At 49.2% G+C, this 24,777-nt stretch overlaps 1 protein-coding gene across 1 annotated transcript in view; it reads left to right on the forward strand.

Annotated features, from left to right (window-relative positions):
• The first annotated feature begins 21,795 nt into the window (after positions 1-21,795).
• The window catches only part of DTX1 (deltex 1, E3 ubiquitin ligase), a 47,213-nt gene continuing 44,231 nt past the window's right edge, over positions 21,796-24,777 (forward strand). The window contains exon 1 of the mRNA XM_006900984.1: positions 21,796-22,054. Within this exon, the coding sequence (XP_006901046.1) occupies positions 21,796-22,054 (259 nt within the window). The remainder of the gene's footprint in view (positions 22,055-24,777) is intronic.

The raw sequence follows: 24,777 nt of genomic DNA on the forward strand, positions 1-24,777 counted from the left end.
TAAAAGAATAGTATAAATATAACTTTTCTATGTACTGGTAAACCAAAACAATGTGTCTGACTCACTCTTTTGTGACAGTCTCTTCATTGCAGCGGTCTGGAAATGACATTGCAGCCTCTCTGCATTTCCCCCTTCATTGGCTGCTGTGAATTGGGCATCAGACACAAGGACTCATCTCTGCTTTGTCAAAGATTGTGTAAGAGCCTGAGTGTAAATCCACCTCATGCTCGTGTCTCCACATTCTGCCTCTTCTCCTATTGAATGCATTTTAAAAAACCCTACATATACGCTTCATTTAAAAAGACAGAGAGCTACATGACCCAACATCTGCCAACTAAATGTCAGCGGACCAACACTGACATCTGATGCTCCCAACATACTCCTCAGAGACTCATATTTCCCTTGCTGTGACATAACAGGAATTATAAGGACCTGGAATTTGATATTAAACATATTCATTTCCTGTTGCTGACAAAGCAAATAACCACAGACTTGGTGACTTACAACAACGAAAATGTATTCTGTTACAGCGTTGGAGGTTCAAAGTTCAACATGAGCCCTCTGAGGTTCAGATCCAGGAGATGGTAACTGTTTCCTTCCACATCTGTAGGGGCGAACATTGCCTCAACTCTCTGCTCTAGGATGTGGTGCTGGAGAGGAGTATCCCATCGTCTGCCAGGAGAACAAACTGATAAGTCTTGGGGGAAAAGTGCAGCCAGAGTGCTGCTTGGAGCAAAGATGCCGACGCTTCATGTCTCCTACTTTGGGCGTGTTGCTAGGAGAGACTATTCTTTGGAAAATGACATCATGCTTGGAAAAAGTGGAGGGTCAGCAAAAGAGAGGAAGGCTCTCAATGACATGGATTTATAGTGACTGCAGCAATGGGTTTAAGTGTGTCTGAGTTGATTGGATGGCACCAGATAGGCCAGGGTTCAGGTCTGTTGTTCATAGGGTTGCTATGAGTCATACTCAATTCAACAGCAGTGAGTTCCTGGCATTTTGAGAGATAATATAGCACCTAACAGCACTTACAACAACAGTGTGTGTGTGCAGTACATGTTGTTATTATATACCATCAAGTCAGATCTGACACATGTTTGACCCTCCAGTGGGTTTTCAGAGGCAGTAAATCATGTAAATACATTTCACCATCTCTAAGGAGCACCTTGGTTGCACTTTCTCAAGGACAGATGTTTACTCTTTTGACAGTCTGTGGGATAATTAGTACTCTTCCCTAATACCACAGCTCAAAAGTACCACTCGTTCTTTGAGCTTTCTTATTCATTGTCTAACTTTCAGAAGCCTAGGAAGCAACGGAAAATACCATGCTCAGATCGTGCACACCTTAGTCTTTAAACTGACGTCATTGTTCTTTAGCAGTTTGGATATGTACTAGAGCACCTTAGTCTTTAAACTGATTTCATTGCTCTTTAGCAGTTTGGAGAAATTCTTGACAACATATTTTCTTCCCTTCCTTTCCTTCCTTCCTTCTTCCTTCCTTCCTTCCTTCCTCCTCCTCCACCTCCTTCTCCTCCCCTTCCTTCCTTCCCCTCCCTCCCTCCCTCCCTCCCTCCCTTCCTTCCTTCCTTCCTTCCTAAAACAACATAAATAGGGAACTCGGGTGGCCTGGTGGGTAAGGAGTTGTGCTGTCATCCCAAAACATAGACAGCTCGGATTCAGCAGCTGGGCACTCTCCTTCCTTGTAAGCTGTGTCCTCCTCTCTCCCTCTCTCCCTCCAGCTTCCCACCTTCTGTCTCCACCCATTTCCCTGCTGATCTTTCTCTGCCCAGATTTTTCCTCTATTGTTTTTTTTTTCTTTTTGGTCTCTATGCCCCTGCTCCTACTTCCATCTAGTGGTACAAATGAGAAGTAAATCAGTCTGAGCTGGAAGCAGTAACCTGCAAGGAAATGACCAAGTCTGGCCATGGGGTCAGTTCTGGGTAGTGACTGGATGTGAGACTGGGCAGAACTGGGTCTTTTCAAGACTATGATCTTTTGGAAACAATTTACCAGCCATTTATTTCAAGGCACCTCTGGATGGGTTTGAACAGCCATGCTTTCAGTTAGCAGACAAGCGTTTAGCCATTTGAGCTATGTCAGCAAATGATTCATCCCAAACCGAAACCCACTGTCATTTAATTGGTTCCGACCCAGAGCAAATCTTTATCAGGTTTCTGAAGCTGCAAACCTTTACAGGAGGAGATTGCCTGTTGTTCTCCAGAGAAGCTGGTGGATTTGAACCACGTGCCTTTGGGATTGCAGTCAAGCTTCTTACCACTTGTTATTGTGTGCCATGGAGTTGGAATTGACTCACAGCTGACCCTCCAGCAGGTTTTCAGAGGCAGTAAACACACGGGAGAAGATTGCCCATCCTTCTCCTGCACACAGCTTGTGGATTTGAACTGTGTGCCTTTGGGATTGCAGCACAGCTTTCTACCACTAGACCACCAATTAAAGTCCCTCCAGGTTTCTTGTTATTTGATAAATATTCCCCTAACTGGTTAGATATCTCAAGGATATTTCTTCTCATGTCCACAATGCCCTCCCCAGGATTCAAGGTCTGTATCCTCACCCTGTTACAGCCACCACCAACCCAGAACTCCAAAACTCACTGCCACTGTGTCGATCCGCCTCCTAGCAACCTTCTGCTGGCTTTCTGAGGCTGTAAATCTAAACAGGAAGTTACCCATCATTTCCTCTGTGGAACTTCCAATGGATTCTAACCACTGAAGATCTCTGCTTGTTTCTTTTCAGGGCAACGCGCTGCGGAGGACTACACCAGCAGGTTCCCACCACCCACACACCACCACAAGCCACACACAAGATGCACACCATTATCCACAGGGAGGCACACGCGCCCGGTCTCTTCCCCGCCTCAGCTCCCACCCAGCGACAGATTTGTTTGTCCTTCTGGCAGTCTGTGGTTGATTCAATATTATTTGCCAACATGTTTGCCAAAAGCATCAATTCTTCTTTGATCTTTCCTACTTATTATCCAACTTTCGCATGTGTGTGTCTCTGTTAGCTGCTGTCAAACAATGACTCATGGCGACCCTGTGAACAACAGGTCAGAGCCTTGCACCATCCTCTGAACTAACTCAGTCTCATAAGGACAAATACTGCATACACCCATTATTGTAAAAATAGAAGGATAATTGGCAAAACATGTATGGGGATGCAACATGGGGGAAGAGCAGAGAGGTGAGGATGGGTAGAGGGAAAATATATTGATATGCCTAGAAAATAAAAAACAAACACAAATTTATCGATTAAAAAAATACAACAAAGTGCAGCAATGAATGAATGGAAATCCAAAATCTCTGTAAATGTTCATTAAAATTATTTTTAAAAAAGAATAAAGACAAAGAAAAAAGAAAAAAATACAGCAACAAAACACAAAACCTTGAACCATCCTCAAAGCTTTTCCCATGTTCAAGTCCATTGTCACAGTCACTGTGTCAATCTGTCTTCCGCTCAATTTTTTTCTTCTTTTTCCATAGAATGGTGCATCATAAAAACATGCCCCAAGTATTCATGAGACCAAGTCCCCCCATCCTAACCTCTGTGGAGCACCCTGGTTGCACTTCTAAGACTTGTTTGTTTTCTTTTTTCCTAAGACACGACTCAGAAAGGTTTAGGTCTGGGACCCGTCTTCCTCCAGGATGACCTCACTAAGGTAGCAAAAATCCCTCCCCTCCAAACAGGCTCACATACAAATACCCACTCAAAAGTGATTGCCAACACATTGATTCCAACTCGGAGGAACCCTGCAGGGACTGAGAAACACAGCATCTTTCACTTTGCAACCTTATATGTTGCCGCTTTGACCTCAAACTTCCTCTCAACGTCCAGGGATGAGAATTTCAGTATGTATTTCAGGGGAACACGATCCTATCTACACGAGGTTTTATAAACAAGGAAGCCAAGGCCCAGCACAGTCAAGGCCAAGTGACCTGACCAGACCTCCATCTGAGATCTCTCTGCTTCCACAGCCCAGGCTTTTATAACTCCTGAATGTCATGGACTCTCTAAGATCCGGCACTGGGCGGGCCTCCCTCTAGCTTGGTATAGTGAGCTGTTGTAGACCTCAGCTTACGAGGTTCCAGGGGCTCCTTCCATGAGTGATAGGAAACCTCCAGTAACTTCCCCACCTGGAAGCTGGGCTACAGCCTTCCCACCTGGGCCAGGTGAGCCTGCTGCCTGGTGGGCCTCACTGGTGCCGATCTGAACCCACAAGATAAAGCCTCACCCACAGGGTTGCCAATCCTCCCCAAAGCCTTGCCCCGGGGAGGCCCCGCCCCGCCCCGGGGAGGCCCCCCGCCGCAGAGCACTTGTGAGAAAAGAGTCTGGCCGCGTTACTGTTGTTTGGTGCCATCACACCAGCTCAGACTCATAACCCTAATTACAACAAAGCAAAACACTGCTTGGCCCTGTGCCCTCTTCATAGCCTTCACCATGCTCAAGGCCATTGTTAAAGCTACATCCTTGGGCAACTTTCTCTTTTGTACTCACCTTGTACTTTGACCAAGGCATGACATCCTGCTCCATGTCCTGGCCCCTTGTGATAACACATCCACATATGTGAGATGAAGCCTCACCAAATTCACTTCCAAAGGGCATTCCTGTTACATTCTTGTCCATTAGTACAAGGCCACAATACATTCAGTGTTTTTCACCAACATGACGATTAAAAGGCTCCCATTCTTCTTCAGTCATTCCTTATTCATCATCCAACCTTCGCACGGACACGTGAGTGACCATCTTAATCTGAAAGGAATGATGAGGTAAAGTTGTCCTTTTCAAAAAAATAGCTCCAGGGAGCAAAATTTGATTTGAAATCAGCGAAACTTTGCACTGATGACAAAGCCATATTGCGGTGTGATTACACTATTAATATGTCTGTGCTTTGGTGTCTACACTCATGTTGTTGTTGTTGTTGTTGTTATGTGCCATCGAGTCGTTTGCGACTCATAGTGACCCTATGTACAACAGCCCTAAACCGTGCTCTATCCTGTGCCAATCTCATTGCCTCTGACACACCCATCCCGATTACCCCAGTCACTGAATCAATCCACCTCATAGAGGGTCTTCCCCTCCTGCGCCGTCCCTCCACTCTACCCAGCATGATGCCCCTCTCTAAAGACCTGTCTCTCCTTACAACATGTCCAAAGTATGTCAGACGAAGCCCCAGAATCCTTGCCTCCAAGGAGCAGCCTGGTTTAATCTCATAGTGGGAAGAAATGTTCCATTTCGGTGAGAAGTTGATGAAAATAAAGATATCATTTTTTTTCCACCCACATTGCAAGGACTCCATAGATTCAAGGGTTCTTCTGCGTCTGTTGGTTCCTTAGTGAGTCTCCACCACTAGTGCTGGCTCACCCTTCTTTCTGCAGGCTGGACCCACTCACAGTTGCCCCCCTGATGGTTGAGGTTATTATCTCCTAGGTGTTCATCCCAGTTCCTCGCCCGGGATGCCCCACTGCAGTCTCTCAGGTGTCCAGAGGCCAGTGAATTCAGAAGTGCATGGCCAATGCTTCTTCCTGATCAGTCTTAGTCTGGAGGCTCCCGTGACACTTGTCCACTACGGGTGACGCGTCTGCTATCAGAAATCCTGGTGACATAGCTTCCAGCAACATACGAGTTGCCACTTGAAACACCTCAGGCAGGACAACACGCCTGCTGTTCAAGTCCTAGGACCTTTATTTTTTTATTATTATTTATTATTATTTTGTGTGCATGTACCGTCAAATCAGATCTGACTGGTACAGGAGGATATTGCGCCTCCTTCTCCGGCAGAGCATCTGGTGGATTCGAACCGTGTTCCTCTGGGATTGCAGTGCAGCTTCTTGCCACTAGGCCACCAGAGCTCCCCTTTTTTTTAATTTTATTAATTTTGTGTGCATGTACCGTCAAATCAGATCTGACTGGTACAGGAGGAGATTGTCCCTCCTTTCCCAGCAGAGCATCTGGTGGATTCGAACCGTGCGCCTCTGGGATTGTAGTTGCAGCTCCTTGCCACTAGGCCACCAGAGCGCCCCAAGTCCTAGGACCTTTATGAACAACAGATCAAAACCTTGCCCTCTCCAGTCCCGTTCTCAAGATCTTCACCATGTTCAAGTCCAAGGTCACAGCCTTGGACATCTGTCTTACTGTCTTACTGTCCTACTGAAGATCTTTCAACGACCCTCTACTTTTCCAGGCCTGAGGTCTTTTTCCAAGGACAGGTGCCTTCTAACAACATGCTCAAAGCATGTGAGACAAGGTTTCCCTGTCTTTGTAGCTAAGGAGCTCCCCGGCTCCACTTCTTCAAAGACAAGTTTATTTGTTCTTTGTTGTTATTGTTGTTGTTTATTTGGTTTTTTGTCCATGGTATATCCAATACTCTTCACCAACACCACAATTCAAAGGCATCAGTGCTGCTAACAGCTTCCGTATTCATTGTCCGTGGTAAAGTAGAGATCAGCAAGAAAGAGGGACACCCTCATCCAGATGGATTGACCTGGTGTCTACAAAAGGTGGTTCGGGCACAGGAAGGAATGGGAAGGACAAGAGGCCATTTTATTCCACGGTGCCTGCTGTGGCTAAGAGTCAGAACGGACCCAGCAGGACCTAGAAACAGCAGTAAGTAGTTCACAGTAGAGTTCTTGTTCATATATCAATAAGGAATTAGCCATTCTCCTCCTGGAAACCTAACCCTAACCCTAACCCTCTCTCAAACCTAGTGGCCCCATCCTCACTGCCTCTGCCCCTTGTCTGGTCCACAGACTAGAAGTAAAAGTGGGATGTCCTTCCCCAGCTTTGGCTTTTCTCTCTCCCTCTCTCCCTCTCTCTCTCTCCCTGTCTCTCTCTCTCTCTCTCTGTGTGTGTGTCGGTGTATGTGTGTGTCCTCTCTCCCTCTGTTTCTCTGTCTCTCTCTCTGTGTATATGTGTATCTGTGTGTGTGTGTCTCTCTCTCTTCCTCCTTCCCTCTCTCTCTCTCTGTGTGTGTGTGTGTGTGTATCTGTCGGTGTATGTGTGTGTCCTCTCTCCCTCTGTCTCTCTGCCTCTCTCTTTCTCCAGGTACCTGGGGTCACCTGTTCTAATTGAGGACCGGCTGGCCCATAATATGCAGCCAAGTCCATGAAGAACAAACCTTTACTGCCTGTAGACTCTGCACTCGCAGTGTGTCAGCGTGGGCGCCAACACGGAACAGAGTGACACAGTCAAACCCCAAGACCCACGTCCGGAGGAGATGAATCAAACCGAGAGACGGCATGTGATGGAATGTTCTACTTGCTTGCTTTTTTTTAAATTATTTTTTGTGAAAACATTCATGGTGAACCTCATCCTCATCTCACGGCTTCTAGACATCACGTCCAATGAACGTTGGCTGCATCCTTTAAATTGTGTCAACATTCTCATTTTTTAAAAAAAAATTCTTCATTGTTGCACATTTTCTTCTCCCTAGCTATTTCTGGGCTAGCTGTTTCACTTTTGTTGACTTAACCTCCCTGCTCCTCCAAATGTCTCAAAAATAGCTTCTGGCCCACTGGTCTTCTACAGATAATTTTTTCCCCCCGTTGTCTGAAATTTCTATAACCTTGACCTGTAGATAATGCAGAGCAAGGCCTCAGACCATTTAACGCTGCTCTCACAAGCCCTGCAGGAACACACAAGGCCACAGAGAATTTCTTTTAAAGTAATGTGATTCTCAAGGGCAACAATCTTTACATTTTGGACTAAAAGTCAAATCAGAACCAACTCATAGCTGACTCTCCAGTGGGTTTTCAGAGGCAGTAAATTGCACAGGAGGAGGTTGCCCATCCTTCTTGAGCAGCTGGTGGATTTGAACCATGTACCTTTGCGTTGGTGGTATGATTCCTTACCACTAAGCCACCAGAGCTCCCTACTCAGAGGTCAATTCAATTCAGCACTTGAAGGCCATTATCTCAGGACTCCTTCCAGACTCTACAGATCCATTAAGTCTGGATTCTTTAAAATGGAATTTTATGCTTTCAAATAAAACAAAATGAAGAACCAAACAATTCATGAAGGTCATTATGAACCTGGTAACCTGCGAAGGACAATAAACATGCAAGTCTTAAAGAAGGATCGATCCTATGGACGGGAATTGAACTTTTTAGTGCATTTCAGGCCATCCCTGATCTTTCTTGGGGTTTCACCTTTGGAGTCAAGGGCCCCACTCCCTCCCTCCATCCCCCACACCTGCTTTGCAGCCAGAACTCTCCTGGTGTGTCCTCCCAGCCTCTCCTTGGCAGACTCAGCTCCTAGGTGGACAGCAGATGGCAGGCCAGGTGTCAGCAGCTTGTCTGGAGCCCAGACAGTCACACTGGGAAGGCCAGGAGCTGCTACTGGCCACTTCCTCCTTGGCAGCTGGGTGGCCTGTCTCCCTGGCCAGGGGGAATCACTCCGTGAAAGGCATGGACAAGTCCACCATGAGAGCTAGGCCTGCTATGACAACCCAAGCCAACCCTCTACATGCTGGCCTTATTTTAGGATCCTCTACCGAGTCCCAGCCACCCATCTGTTCACTCCCCAGTATTTACCCAGCATCAATTACAGGTCAACCCTGTTAACAACCTACCCAGCATTCCTTTCCCCCTTATTCTTACTCCCAAAATCTACCCACCTCCAGGAGATGAGTCTACATTAGTCTAAACCAAATCGGTCATCCTGTTCCCCATTAGCCAATGATTGGTCTAGAGGTGGACCTGTGACCCAGCTCTGCCCACACATAGGAGGGTCCATGCTAAGGGATTCTGAGAAGATTGTTCTCCTATTGCAAGAGAAGCAAGAGGGGGGGAAATCCCAAACAAACCTTTTTGTTCTTCTTTGTCCTTTTCTGTTTGGAGCACTGTTGTCTAAGGTGGTGATGTCTGGAGCTTTTGCAGCCATCTTGTAACTCTGAGGTAACACTAAGGCTGAAACATCAACATCCGAAGGATGGGGAAGCCAAAGGGCAGAAGAACTGCCCCCATGGGGTTTTCAAGGATGATCTTTAAGAGGGTACAGTATCCTCTTACAGGGTGATACTCCTCAAAGAAGACACTGCTTCTGGGGAGCCACTGGGTGAGTTTAAAACACTCTTTCCATCGGCAGCAGAGCTGCAAAACCTTTACATCACCAAGTTTCCTTGACAGTAAATTAAGTCATACTGTCATATGCATGTGAAGGTTACACAATGAGTAAGGAAGATCAAGAAGAATGCCCATCCACAAACAAATGGATAGAGAAGCTGTGGTATATTCACACAATGGAATACTACGCTGCATTGAAAAACAAGGAACTCATGCAATATTATTCAAAATGGGTGACCCTGGAGGATATTATGCCGAGTGAAGTATCTCCGTCACAAAAGGACAAATATTGAATGGTGCCACTGTTGTAAAACGGGACTGACATAGGAGTTGAGGGGGAGACTGAGAAAGATAGGATAAAATATGTATACTGTATTGAAACAGATGAGGGAGAGAACTGTTTAAAAGGGTTATACGATTAGGTATTATTGCCATGACAGAAGTCCAGAGCGAAGGCTGCATAGTGGAGTGGACTTGGGGGGAGAGATTGTATAACAATGAAAGAATTTTTATTTTATTTTTCAAAGAGAAGAATGAACTGGAGGGGAGGGGTGGGCAGGGAGAAAAGTGCAACAATGAATGAATGAAAATCCGAAATATCTGTAAATTTTCATTAAAATTAATAATAATAATTAAAAAAGAAGAATGGATGCCTTTGCATTGTGGGGGTGGCAAAGAGAATGAAATACCCCGTGGACCACCAAAGAACAAATGAATCCATCTCAGGCAGTGAGGCCAGGGTGCTCTGTAGAGGCAGCTTTGGTGAAATGGCATCTCACACCCGCCAGGCACGTTGTCTGGAGGGGCCAGGCCCTTGGAAAAAGACACCAAGCTTGGAAAAGTAGGGAGTCCGCAAAATTTAGGAAGCTCCTCCGTGCAATGGGTTGACACGGTGACTACGCCAGTGGGTGTGAGCATGGAAGAGAGGGTGAGGGTAGGGCAAGGTTCTGGCCTGCTGTTCATAGCGCCGTTATGAGCCGTAATCAGCAAATACACCTAACAACACACATGGAGTGGGCTCTGACTCAGAACAACCCTGAGGTCTCCACGGCTGGGAATCTTTCTAAAAGTGGGAGCCAAGCACCATGGTGCTCTCCCGCATAGTGGCCAGTGGGTTCAAATCACTGAACTTTTTTTCTGTTAGCAGCTGAACACATAACCTCTGTGCCACCAGGGACCCACAGGCCTCCTCACACACCAGACTACCCCTTCTTGAGAGTTCTCAGTTTATTGTTAGGTTCAGTCGAGTCGACAGACTTATATAAGAGACCTGCAAATAAGAGACCTGAATCCTGTCCTATCCTGGGCCATCCATCATCTGCATCTCTTACACACTTGAAGCTCATTTCTGAAGTCACTGTGTCAATCCATTTTGACGGAGGTCTTCCTCTCTTTCGCTGACCTCTATCCTTCCAAAGAGGACACCCTTTCCCAAGGAGTAGCCTTGAGAGGTTTCAGTCAGATGCTGTAAATATTGGCATTACACAATGGTGATTATTATGAAATGAAACGTGTTTAAGTGACTGAACAAAACCCAATTTTTAAAAAACCCAAAACCTGAACTATCCCTTCTCATGAAGATTGAACCTACTAAGAGAGTTCTGGTGGCCTAGTGGTAAGGAGCTGCAACTATAATCCCAGAGGCGAACGGTTCGAATCCACCAGATGCTCGGCCGGGGAAGGAGGGACAATCTCCTCCTGTACCAGTCAGATCTGATTTGACGGTACACAGACCAAAAAAAATAATAAAATAAAATTGGGGAAAAAAAAAGACTGAACCTACTAAGATTCCCAAAACGCCCTGGAAAACTCTTTGGAAGGACCTACAATCACAAGAGTCAGGGTAATCTGATTGAAGCAATACTCTCATTTTCTTTTTAAGGAATTGACCACACAACCTGCATTATTGGAACAATGGCCTAAAATATATCACCAGGTGGCGCTGTGCACCCATTCCCCTTGCATTTCTCCAGCAAGCACAAGACTTGCAGGGAGAGAAAAAAACACCAGTGTCCAGGGAGTGTTAGGCCTGCTCTTCCCCATCTCCATCTCTGAATGGATCAGTTCTGCAAAAACTCCTTCCTTCTCCCCAGCTGCCTGTCTCACCTCACTCAAACTCTAAGCTCTGCTCTTCCTCTGGGTCCTTTCTCTGCTCTAAGAGTATAGGTCCTGGCTGGGGACCCCCACAGCATCGCACAGCCTGAAAGCCCCGTAGATTGATCAGAGGCTGGGATAGAGGGAGAAGCGGTCAGGACTTGCCTGTCCAGTGCCATTCTTAGATGGTTTTATCATTACATGTGTATACACACAGAAAGTTTTAGCAGAAATGGATGCCTGCTCAGGCATGTCACAAAAGAACTGTGCCCCGCTGGGATTTCAGAAGTGTCACATCTTTTCTTCCCCAAGAATCCCTGGGCAGACTCGAACCACCAGACTTTCCATTAGCTACCAAGTAAGGTTTGCAGCTGTTGAAGTAAGTCAACTCTTTGCACTAGCCAGCACCCATAGGCCAACGATTAGCTCAATAAATCAACAGATAGATTGATGTTAGATTCCATCATTTTGTTTCCAGCACATAGAAAGCCAACATACAATTGAATAAGACATTCCCTGGTCCTGTACCATCTTTCTAAACATTGCTATATCCGAGTCACTATGTCAACCCATGTCCCAGAGGGTCTTTCTCTTTTTCACTCACCTATTTTACCATTAAGGACTCTGTAGGCTTCGAGGTGAGGAGCTGCACTGCAATTCCGAAGGCCTATGGTTCGAATCTGCCAGCCAGCTGCTCCACGGGAGAAGGGCAATCTCTTCCCGTTTGATTTACTGCCTCTGAAGACCTGCTGGGAGGTCTGCCATGAGTCGGTTGTGACTTGAAAGCCCACAATAACAATAACAACAACAATTTCACCAAAGGCAGTATTTTCTAGAGCCTGACCCTTCTCCTCACATGTCCAAAGCATGGCAGGCAAAGTCTTGGCGTCCTCGCTTCTGAAGAGCATGTGAGCTGTGCTTCCAAGATAGAGTTGTTCATTCTTCTGGGAGGTCTTGGTGTGTTGAAGACTCTTTCCCAACATTGTAATTCAAGGGCATCAGTTCTTAGAGCTTCTTTATTCATTGTCCTGATTTCACATGCAAATGAGGCGACTGAAAGTGCAATAATACATTTTAGTCTTTAAAATTATATATGTTGTTTGTTGGGGGGGGTTAAAACATATTTGAAGGGATCTGTTGCACCATTTTTACCTACTGCAAGGCAGATAGGTAGTTGTTGTTGTTGTTGTTACGTGCCGTCGAGTCGCTTGCGACTCATAGCAACCCTATGACCAACAGCCCTAAACTCCGCTCTGTCCTGTGCCAATCGCACTGTCTCTGACACACCCATCCCGATTACCCCAGTCACTGAATCAATCCACCTCATAGAGGGTCTTCCCCTCCTGCAGTGTCCTTCAACCCTACCAAGCATGATGTCCCTCTCCAAGGACCGGTCCCCTTCTTATAACATGTCCAAAGTATGTTAGACAGAGCCTCAGAATCCTTGCCTCCAAGGAGCAGCCCAGTTTAACCCTTTCCAGGATGAATCTGTTTTCTCGACAGTCCATGGTACCCTCAATACTCTTCTCCAGCCCCACAGCTCAGAGGCATCAATTCTCCTTCTATCCTTCTCAGTCATTGTCCAACTCTCTGTTGCATAACAAATGACAGCAAAGACCATGGCCTGTATCAGATAGGTAGACCAGATGGAAAATTCTAGTTAACGTTGACTTTATAAAAAAGGTATTCTGTTTAAGTCATGGCCTATTTCAGAGGTCCATCCATATTTCTGTGTTTGACTAGGGATCTTTATTGCCTTCTAAGTTGAAGAGTCCCTTTCAGGGGTTCATTCATCTGCTTTGCTTGCATTTGGGTTATTTCCCAATCGCGGCCACTAGAGACAGAGCCGATGGACAGATCTCCTGCGAGCATTCTTCCGGGTGACAATGATTTGTAGACGGACAAGGATTTCCCCAGGATGTAGTCTCTGATGCACTTTAGAGTAGAATTGTTGTTAGGTTTTTAAATTTGAATAATAAACATTTAATATCACACATATCATATATAATTTTATTAAGTCATTGTTCCTTAGTGCAGGGTAGTATTTCATTGTGAGACTATGCCACAATTTCTCAATCATGTGTTTGTTGATGGGCATTTGAGATATTTTCATTTTCTTGCTATTTTGAATAATGCTTCTATATACTTAGATGTGCATAAAGTTTTTGATGTTACACAACTCATGTTAACTTCAATTTGCTAATTTACATTTAAATTTCCAAATTTAGCTAGCTAGAACCGACATAAAGTCACATTTTGGTTCTCATAGACTTGTTTTGAATTTTTGCAACTGCAGCTTTAATTTGCATTTAATTAACTCATGGTGTATTTTAGTTTCACCTTCCTCCTGTTGAGACTGCGAGTATTGAATCTCCATGGAGCTGGTTGACGCCTATGTATTCTGTTTAGTGAGATCCATGTGTATAGTTGTCATTTATAGTGTTGAGAAAGAAATGTATTTGCAATGACCAAGTTGTTGTAAGAGAGAATTGCTTATGTATAGTTTTTTCTGTGCACAATTTACAGGATTCCTTCCCATCTATCTCCTCCTGACCCATACCTCCCCCATTCAATTCTCAGAGTCCCCTCCAGCCTTCTTGCTATTCTTCCAAAACATCAAGCTCTTTCCTACCTCAGGACCTTTGCACATCCCTTTCCCTTTGCTGTAAATGCACTTCCTCCCACCCCACATAGTCCAGATCTGTGGAATCACAGAAATGTCACCTCCTCTAGGAAGCCCTCTCTGGTTCCCCAGAGCTAAGAGCTGTCATTGTTAGGTGCCAGCAAGTTCAAATTCATAGTGACTTTATATACAGCGTATCCAAACACCGTCCAGTCCTGCACCATCGTCCTCACAAGCCTTGTTATGTTTGAGCCCATTGCTGCCAGCCTGTGGCAATCCAAGACCTGGGGTGTTTATCCCTTAGCATTTGCTTTCTACTGTAGAATAATGTCTTTCTCCTGATACAAGTCCTCTTGATACTGTGTCCAATCTCACTTCTTTAAAAAAAAAATCAACAAAAGATTATAAAGAATTTGGATTTCCATTTATTCATTTTTGCACATTTTCCACCCTGTTCCACCTCCCCCTCCAAGTTTGCTTTTTTCTTTGCAAAAAAAAAGTTCTTTCATTGTTATATAATTCTCCCGACCCAGACCACTTTACTATGCAGCTCTTATTCTGTACTCTTGTCATGACTATAATACCTAATCATATATTCCTTTTACACAGTTCTCTCCCTTGTCTGTTTCAATGTCATGTACATTATTTATCTCCTGTTTTCTTAGTTTCCCCCCAACCCTGATGTCAGTCCCGTTCTACAACAGTGGCACTATGCAGTATTTGTTTTTTTGTGACTGAGATATTTCACTCAGCATAATGTCCTCCAGGGTCACCCATTTTGTATAATAGTCCATGAGTTTTTTATTTTTCAGTGCTGCATAATATTCCACAGTGTGAGTGTGCCATAGCTTCTCTATCCATTCGTTTGTTGATGGGCACTTGGGCTGTTTCCAACTCTTTGCTATTATGAACAAAGCAGCAATAAACATGGGTGTGCACGATCTCACATCTGTCTTAGTTTATTCTTTTATCAGTCCACGGTACATTCCATCTTCTTCTCCAACTCTATAAGTAAAAGCCATTCATTCTTCTTTGGTCCTCGTCAGTCACTGTCCAGATTTCCCATGGGTACGAGGTGAGTGAAGATGTCATGGTTTGGGGCCTGCTGCAGTTTCATGGTCCAAGTGACCTCTTGGCACTTCCACACTTTTTTTTTTCTACTAGTTTATTTACAAAACTCCAATACAAATTCGAACAAATTCTTTTACTTTCCCTCACCACCCCCCCATCAAACTGTACAACCCAATGATTAATCTTTTGGAACGATAAAGTGCATGGCTTGGTTTTGTCGAAGGCATGGATTGTGGATCCAAGTACAATGAAATCCTTGACAATGTCAACCTTCCCTCCACTTGCCATCCAACTGGGAGGATTTCTGTTTGCTTTCTGTTGAAGTGTGATGGAATAAAAGACTGGAGCCTTTCATCTTTCATAAATACTTCAACGTCCACTTCGCTTTCACCTAGCAAAGTGGTATCACCTGTCACAGGCTGTGGGTGAGTCTTCATCCAAACCGGAGGCTACATCTTTGTCCATATAGACCAGCTCCTTGAATCACTTGCTCAGCAGAGAAATTGAATTGTTGTTGCTGTTGTTAAGTGCCATCCGAGGACATCACCACCATCCCTGCTGAGCCTTTAAAGTCCGTTGTTGCAGTCACGGTGTCAATTCTTCTCACTGGAGGGCTCGCTGTCTTTTCCTGACTCTGAGCTTTGCCGTGTATGATGTTCCTTTCCTGTCCAGAGACGACCCCTCCTGATAACATGAGCAAAATGAGGGAGACAAGGGTCTCAGCATTCTTGCTTTGGAGGAGGGTTCCAGCTGCCCTTCTTGCCAGAAAGCTTGAATAGGTGTGGTAAAAGGATACACCCTAGGGGAGTTCTGGTGGCCTAGTGGCAAGGAGCTGCAACTACAATCCCAGAGGTGCACAGTTCGAATCCACCAGATGCTCTGCCAGGGAAGGAGGGACAATCTCCTCCTGTACCAGTCAGATCTGATTTGATGGTACACTCATACAAAAATAATAAAATAAAATTTTAAAAAAAGGATACACCCTAGTACATACCTTTCCCGATTCTAAACCACACAGTGCCCCCTTGTTCTATCCTAACAACTGCCTCTTGGTCTAAGTCCACGTTCCACACGAGCACCACTAAGTGTTCTGGAATTCCTGTTCTTCTCAATGTTATCCATAATTGGTTATGATCCACTCCCACGGTCCAATGCTATTGTGTAGTCAATAAAACACAGGTGGTTCTCTATATAGTCCAATGTCGTGTAGTATTTTACAAAATCATTATTCCTATGTACTGTAGCACGTGAATATAAAAGAAATAAATGAAGCTGAAATTGTTAAAAAAAAAAAAAGAGCACAGGTAGTTGTGCTGGAGAAGATTCTTAAACATACCATGGACTGTCAGGAGAACAAATCGGTCTGTCTTGGAGAGGGTGAAACCAAGTTTCTCCTTGGAGGCTAGGATCTTTTTTTTAAAAAAAAAAACAGCCCCTCCCTAAGGACTATCCACACTTACCTTTGTATCCAAAGACAAAATTTGTAGGTGAAAGGAGTTAGCCTTAGTTACACACTCATTAATTTCAGGGTCCAAAATACAGAACGCTTCACGAATTTGCGTGTCATCCTTGCGCAGGGGCCATGCTAATCTTCTCTGTATCGTTCCAATTTTAGTATATGTGCTGCCGAAGCGAGCACGGAGGCTAGGATCTTGAAACTCCATCTCATACACTTTGGGCACATGGCCAGGAGAGACTGGTCTTTGGAGAAGGATGTCATGCTTGGAAGGGTGGAAAGAGAGCACAGGAGAGGAAGACTCTGGAAGAGATGGATTGACATGGTAACTGGGGCAATGGGGTTAGGTATGCTCGAGTCAGTGAGATTGGCTCAGGACAGGGCAGGCAGGCTTCAGAGCAATTGTACATAGAGGGTCACTATGAGTCGCAGGGGACTCGATGATACATAACAACAACATATATCTTTCTAGGTTTTTCTGCAGCCAAGGTCTCTCTGATGGCAGCAATGTTATCCCTTATTTCACATCCTCATGTGAACCCAGCTTGAATTCCCAGCAGTGCCCCTCTTGACCAACCACTGCCTCCTCTGACACGATTGTTGTCACTGTTATGTGCTGTCAAGTCAGAACCGACCCACAGCTGACCCTCCAGCGGGTTTTCAGAGGCAGTAAATTCCATGAGAAGAGATTGCCCATCTTTCTCCCATTGGGTCGCTGGTGGATTTGAACCACATGCCTTTGGGTTGACAGTGCAGCTCCTTACCCCCAAGCCACCAGCGGTGTCTGCATCATCTAAGAAGATCCAGAAGGTTTCTTCATGACTCCTGCAAAAGTTTGTCCTCACGCTATGTGACACCTTGATTCACATTCTCACCTACCCACGGAACTTAGGGACTCCAAGGGCAGGAGTGAGCTCATTGCTTCGGTGAATTCTGAGTCTCCTCACACAGTCCCAAGCCTGGCACACAGGAGGGCACCAGCCTTTCGGGATAGATGTGTAAATGGGTGAAAGGAACAAAAGGAAGAGGGAAGAAAGGGTATCTGCCCAGGTACAAAGAATGGAGGATGGGTGAGAGGACAGATAAACAAGCTTCTGATCGATATTTTTTATTCTTTGGTAGATCGATGTTTTTTTCTTCCAGGTCTGTGCACCATCTCTGCAAGGGACTGTGGCCCCCTAAGGTCAATGAATTCTTCCCCTTCCTTGAACCTCCTTTCTCCCCATGTGCCCAACACAGGGCTTTACTCTAAGACATTCTCCTCCCTGCTTCAATGACAGGCCCAGATGAGGGAGGTGGTAAGGCCCGCTTTATGTCAGATGCTAAGCTGGGTGCCATCTGTTAGTCACTCAACAAACATAGGGATGATGCGGTGCTACAGGAAATGCAACACGGTCTGCGGTTCAAGTCCTATTTACTCCCTGTGGGAACCTGGGAAGCTCACCCCTCTGAGCTTCTGAGGGTTTGTTGGGTTTTTTTTGTGGAGGTTTTTTTCTTCACCTGCACAATAAGGAGAGTGCTGATCTTTTGGGGGTGGTTGTGAAAATTAGTGAGTGTTCCATAAATGTTGCCACCATTCGTCTGTCAACTTGTCATACGCTGATGGCTTACATGATGCAGTGATGTTGGAAGCCACTGTATGTCAAGTATCAGCAGACTTCCCCATGTGGGCCAGGTTTCAGCAGAACTTCACGACTAAGACAGACTAGGAAGAAAGGCCTGGTAGTCTCCTTCCACAAATCAGCTGATGGGACCCCAGAGGACCCCAACAGACCCTTGTCAATAAACTCAGTGGGAGGTGAGCCCCGGGGCTGGGAGACACTCAGATACAAAGCAGCTTCAGGAAGGGACTTGTGCAGATTCACAATTGTGGACATGGAGCAGGGCTGACCACGCTTCATTCTGCTGTCCACAGGACTCTGGACTGACCCAGCAGCAGCTAACAAAACATGAAAGTGCCTGGCACACAGCACGATAAACAACAGTCACTTAGCAAGAAGCAGCAAACACATCATCCAAAGAGAGGGAGATGCGGTCCTGCTCCCATCACTCCACCAGGGGCAGGCTTAATTGTGATCCGGTGTGCGTGAGATCAGAGCCTCAGCAAAGCAGAACAGAGGAAGACAGGGTGAGTTCAGGGAAGGCTTCCTGGAAGAGGTGACATTTAGTGGGACCTTGAATAGCAGCACTACACAGGAAGTCAGAAGGCCTGGGTTCTTTTTCCAATATGTTGCTCAATCCCACTGCGACCTTAGGGTCCCCAGGTTTCCTTTAGTCCTTGCCCATAAGACTGTTGGACATCAGCTCTGAACCACCTGATCCTATCCTCTGAGGCTGCTGACAGCCGTAATACTTCCTCTCAGAAAAACACGGAGGTGCGCACATTTGCTGAAGTGGGGGGTGCCTCACAGACACCCCGAAAGCTGTCCCTAAGCCTAGGTTGTATCCCAACTTAACATCTCAATCTGTTAAGTGCAGACCTGACCCTGCCTCCCCTCCCTTGGTCTGGGACCAACACCAGCAAGTGGATGCTGGTGGGGGCAGAGGGGGAGGGCTGTCCTCCACCTCCGAGCAGAGGCCTGGAGCGGGGAAGGCCACTCCAGCTGGCCGAGGCTCTTAGGTTCTGGGAAAGGGCCCCTGACCTCAACTTATCACCAGCTGCCTTGGTAAGGAAGCAGGGGAGTGTGGGCCGCTCCGGGCAGCCTCCCAATGCGGCTGCTGTCCTTGCTGACATCGACATTGAGGCTGGAGTTCCCGGACCCATCCTTCATCTTCCCTAATCTAAACACTGCAGGCCCTGGGTGGTCCGCCCCCTCTGGGCCGTGTGTGTTCTCAGCTGCGAGCAGCCAGGCGGGACCATTACCATGACTGCTCCCGCCTCCCTCCCCTTCAGCCAATGCGCATCCATTATTATGATTATTGAACACCTACTGTTTGCAGAAAGAGCCCTGTGATTGAGCTTAACTGAAAGATCAGCAGTTCAAAACCAGGCACCACTCTGTCAGAGAAAGATGACTTCGCTCGTTACCATGGAGGGAGCACCACCGGGGAGCTGACTCTGCACTGAGTTCCAGAGGCTGTAAACACAGGGCAGGAGAAGGCTCACCTGGTTCCTGAGAAGCAGCTGGTGGATTTGAACCCCCAGAGAGGTGCGGTACAATTTCCTATGGCCTAGGCCACAATGTTGGAAGCAGGAGTGGCATCCGCTTCCTAAACCACATGCCTCCGGAAACTCTATGAACTTTGATAAACGTCGGTAGTTGTAGAGGGGCTTCAGGCCTTTTGTTCATGGGTGGTGCTCGACTTGAAGGCAATCAACAACAACTACAGGCCACAATGAGGCAGTGAGTCTGAGAGGACCCCCGGCCTTAGAAACCCAGTGGAGAGGCCTCACGTGGGGGAAGGGACTAGACAGACAGCAAGTGACTAGACAGACAGCAGTGGGTTTGGGGGTTGCAGGAAATGGGGTCTACAGCTGTGAACAAGATGGGAGGGGCGCGTTCTGATTTCCAGCGCCCTGGAGACCTGCTTAAAGGCCTATGCCTCCAGGCCGGGGCCACCCCCACCAGAGAGGCAGGCTGCCGCCTCCAGGCCGCTCATCGGGTACAAGTGGGGTGCTCTCAGCTCACTAAGTTCTGGCAGAGAATTTGACGCGAGTGCTCAGCCTGGCGTGGCTGGAAGCGGCTGTGTGACCCTGGGCCTCAGTCTTCGCCTCTGTCTGCTCCAGATTCCCTGGTCCCATTTGGCCCTGAGATGGGCGTTGGCAACCCTTGAATGCACGGAATAGGAGCCGAGGCCGGAAGGCGCGTAGAGCTTTCCTCAGCCAATCTGGCCTCACTCATTTCTCCAAGCATTAATTGAGCACCTATAGTGTGCCTGGCCCAGTCTAGGCGACAGGAAAGCACGGACGTTTGAGAAGCTAGCAGGTGACAACACCCCACCCCCTGCTCGCGCCCAGCTTGGGGGCCCCAGAGGGCCTAGTCTGGGATTTGGGGCGCCCTGGGACTCGCAAGCCAGCGCCGGCGGCGTTCGGGGCGCGATCTGTCTCCTCCCCTTCCTCCTCCCCCGCCCCCGCCCCGCCCCTCCCCCGAGCGCGGCGGCCGCCGCCTCCCACCCGCGGGATCCCGGCGTCCGGCCGCCTGCTCCTGCGTCCGTCTGTCGGTGGGGCTGTTTGTCGGCGCGCGGCGGCCGCGGGGCCTGCGAGGGCCGGGGCGCAGAGGGGAGACCGCGGCTCCCTCCGGCTGGGGGGAGCCCAGGAGGCGGCAGGGCCGAGGCGCGAGTCGAGAGGGAGGCAGCGCGGAGAGGCGGTGAGAGCGTGGGGCGCGGGGGGACCCCACCCCCGGCTCGTGCAGGGCCCGCGCGGCTTGGGGAGATCTGGGCTGGGGAGCTGTCACCCCAAAAGCGGGAGGCACAGGGCGCTGCAGCTCGCGGCCTCGCCCCTCCGTGTCGCGACCCCCCGAGGGGCCCTGGGCCAAGCCTGCAGCGCCGCGCATCCCCGCGCCCTGCACCCCCAGGCTGGGCGCGAGCGCGCGGGGGGGGGGGAAGGGAACGCGCAGAGTTGAGGAGGGGGCGCTTCCCGCGGACACCTCGGAAAACCGCGCCCCGGCTTCAGCTCTCTAAAGGCCTGCCCCAAGGGAATGGCGGGCAGGGCGCCCCCTGAAGCCCCCCAGAGGTCCCCCCCATCGGTTCCCCATTGTTCTTAGCCGTGCGCTCTCCCGGGAAGGGGGAGGGGGTGCTGCGCTCTGCTCTTAAAGGGCCCTCTCCCCTTCTTGTCTCGGCAGGTCGCGAGCACGAGTGGGGTGGGGCGTGCCCACGGGCCCCCGCCCCCCTCGGCCCCCAGCCCAGCTCGGGGGCTACAGCCCAGGCCGGTGGGCCGAGGGTGCGCTTCTCCTCCGCCTGTGCGTTCTGCGGCCACCGGGGCCCCTCAAGACACCGTGGAGAGGGGACAGGGGTGCAGGGACGCCCCTTTCTACAGGAGCCGTCGGGGGAGGGGGGCGGACCCAGACGCCAAGAGCAGCCCGGTTGGAGTCAGGCGCAGGGTCTGGGACGCAGTTGGGAGCGCAGAGGGCTGGCTGGACGCCACGGGCAGGCTGGGCCCCGGGCCTCCGGGTGACAGGCCGTGCGCGGCTGGCCGAATGCTGGGAGAGTAGCAGAGAAGAGGCCGGGTCTAGAGTAGGGGCGGCCTCGCTCCCCTACCTGCGCCAAGTATTTGAGAGCAGCACCCCCAGGAGGAAGACATTTGTTGAACTGAGACAGCGCTGCGTGGCAGGGGGTCCTTGAAGCCTGGATCACCACCCCACCCACCTACTCCGAGGCCTCTGGGCCCACAGAGGACCCAAAGTCCTCCAGAGAAAGGAGGCCGGACAGCCCTTGCTGCATCCCTGGGGAGAGAGGACCCTCCCTGCCCGCCCGCAGGCCCAGGAAGAGCTGGGCCTGGCACCCGTGGGGCCCTGGCCCCCCAGGCTGCGGTGGCCATGTCACGGCCAGGCCAGGGCGTGATGGTGCCGGTGCCCGGCCTGGGCTTCCCACCCCAGAACGTGGCCCGGGTGGTGGTGTGGGAGTGGCTGAATGAGCACAGTCGCTGGCGGCCCTACACGGCTACCGTGTGCCACCACATCGAGAGCGTGCTCAAGGAGGACTCCCGCGGCTCCGTGGTCCTGGGACAGGTGGACGCGCAGCTGGTGCCCTACATCATCGACCTGCAGTCCATGCACCAGTTTCGCCAGGACACAGGTGAGCAGACTCGGCCCCGGCCCCGGCCCCTGGGCTGACTGGGGACCCTTCACCGCCACTGTTATCACCACTTGTCAGGGTACTCTCCTGAGACTGGACCGGCCGGCCGCAAAGCCAGGCTCTGGCCCAGAAGATGGCCCCCCTCAGCCTGGTCCCCCTGGAGACTCACATCCCAACCCAGCGTCCTTATCTGTTAGTTATCGGGCCTGAGCCACTTGTGTTATCTCACTGAGCCTCTGTTTTCTCATCTGCAAAACGGGTGGATTCGATCTCTCACACTCATGACTGTGAACATCAAAGAGCCCTGGGCTCGCTGATCACAGAACCCAGAAAACGGTGCCAAATTACTGTCGTGCACATTCTACCATCTCAGGCGAATCTTGCCACAGTTGGGTCCTAGGGTCATCCGGTTTTCGTGGCTTAGCCCCCCTTTTACAAAGACATGGAGGCTCATAGAAGTGAAAGGATTTCAACTCACACAGCTGCTACTTTAACCGGGGCCTGAAGTTGCATTCTGGAGTCAGAGCTTTGAGCTGGTGTCCTGTGCAGGCTCCCCAATGGTGGGGTGAGGGGTGGGAGAAGGTGGTGGTGACGTTAGGGTGGGGGGCTTGGCAATGATGGAGGTGGTGGGGTGGTAATGAATGGGGAGGAGGTGATAGTAGACGTGTCGGTGCTGAGGTGAGTGGTAATATTGATGGTGATGAAATCGATGAAGGGCATTTTGGAGGTGGTGTCAGTGTTGTCACTGCTGCTGGTGGTCTTGGGTAGAGCGATGGCGTGTGTAATGGGGGGTGGGGTGGTGACAGTGTTTGGGGTTGTGCCAATGGCCGTGGCATTGGTGGCTTGTGGTGGCGACAACCGTGTTGGGGTGGTGTGATGACAGCCCGATGACAGCGTAGGTGGATGTGTGGGGTCGGTAACAGAGCTGGCAGTGGTCACTGCCGGGGGTGTCAGTGGATGCATCCGGGATCCTATGATGCTGAGGTTGGTGATGATACGGATGTGGTCCCACCCTCGGCGTGTTCGTTCTCAAGTTTGACTCACGATTTGCCGTGAGTCCTCGGTGCTTGAGGAGGTGAGGGTCTCAGTGTCAAGCCTGGTGGCAGTACAGAATGGTGAGACCCTGACATCCTGCCTCATGAAGAAGGAAGACTGGGCTCGTGTGACCCCGGGGACCACCTGCCTGGACAGACAGCCTCAGGGGGCATAGGACACCTGTGCCCACCTTTCTCTTTAGAGCTGTGTTGTCCACTAGGGGAGTGACCGGCCACCTGTGGCTACTGAAATGGAGGCTGACGACAGTGAAATGAAACTAGGAATTCAGTTCTTCAGCCCCACCAGACACAGCTCAACTGCCCAGAAGCCGTGTTGGCTGGCAAAGATGTGGAATCTTTCCCTCACTGCCGCAGAATCTCCGGGGAAACTCCTCCAGACACCGCTTGGCCTGTACTGGTGGCAACAGGCCTGAAAACAGGGGACCTTTGAGCCACTGGGGTATAGAGGTCATATGTCAGTCTGTCCTTTCTCCGTAACTCCAGGCACTGCCCTCCACCCTGGTGGCACCCATCATTCTGCTGTGTGTCAGGCCCTCTGCTAAGTGCCAGAGCAGGGTCAGAGCCCTTGTCCCCAAGGAGGCCCCCGTGTACCCAAAAGACAGGGAAACATACACAGCAAACAGAGACTCTGCATTAAGTAGACTTAAACCAGAGTTGGGGTTGGGTTGGTCGAGAAAGGCTAATCCAGGGAAGCGATGTGTGAACAGCCATTAGAAGAATGAGTGAGGGAACCCTGTTCTGGGTGGAGGGAACAGCATGTGCAAAGGCCCTGGGGTGGGAAGGCTCAGCGTCCACACAAAAAGCTTTGGTGGTTATCGTGCAGAGAACAGGTAGAAGAGGGTGCAAGATGAGATTGGAGGAGGGACCAGATATGCAGCCTGGACCTGGAATTGTATCCTGCAGGGAGGGGAAGTCCCCGTGGAGTCTTGGTGCCCCTTCCCCAAGAGCAGCTACTGAGACTCTGATGGAAAAATGAAAGCTTAGGGCATTTTCTATTCCAGCTCTTTCTCTAGTGGATGGCAGGAGTCTGGCCGCTGCCCCAGACCAGCTGCTGTTAAGTCTCCCTTGTCTTAGAGTGGGCTTTTCGTGTATCTGAGTACAACTGGGCTCTGGAGGGCTGTCAGTGGATGTTTTATTCAGAGGTAGGTCTCCAGGACTTTCTTCCGAGGCACTTCTGGGTGGAGTCACATCTCTGACTCACTTTCTAGCTGGTGGACAAGCGCGACAACAGATTGTACGGCCCAAGGGCTCCCTGAGAGTGGAAGAAGGTTGCTGGCCGTCTTGCATGCTAGTTTGGCCTTCTGCGGTCTCAGAACTCATGCTGAGCTGTGGAGGCTTCATGATTGAGCCTGGTTTGGAGGGGGCTCTGAGACCCTGGCTGATGTAATTCATGTACACTCAGAAACTAACCAAGAGGTTGGCAGTTCGGATCCACCTAGAGACACCTCGGAAGAAAGGCCTGATGATTGATTTCCCAGAAACCCTCCAGTGAGAATCCTGTGAATCACAGTTCTGCTCTGACCCACGTGGGGTCACCCTGAGTCAGAATCAACTCCGTGCCAATTGTTAAAAGGAGAAACAGCCTTTCCCAAGACTGCCAGCTTGGTGACTTGGCCTTTGATTGATCCTCTCCCCTTTCAGAATCCCCCCTTTCTAGTTCCTCTGTTA

This window comes from Elephantulus edwardii, unplaced genomic scaffold (assembly GCF_000299155.1).
Source record: "Elephantulus edwardii isolate Elephantulus edwardi_28Jun2011 unplaced genomic scaffold, EleEdw1.0 scaffold00304, whole genome shotgun sequence".
Lineage (NCBI taxonomy): Eukaryota > Metazoa > Chordata > Mammalia > Macroscelidea > Macroscelididae > Elephantulus > Elephantulus edwardii.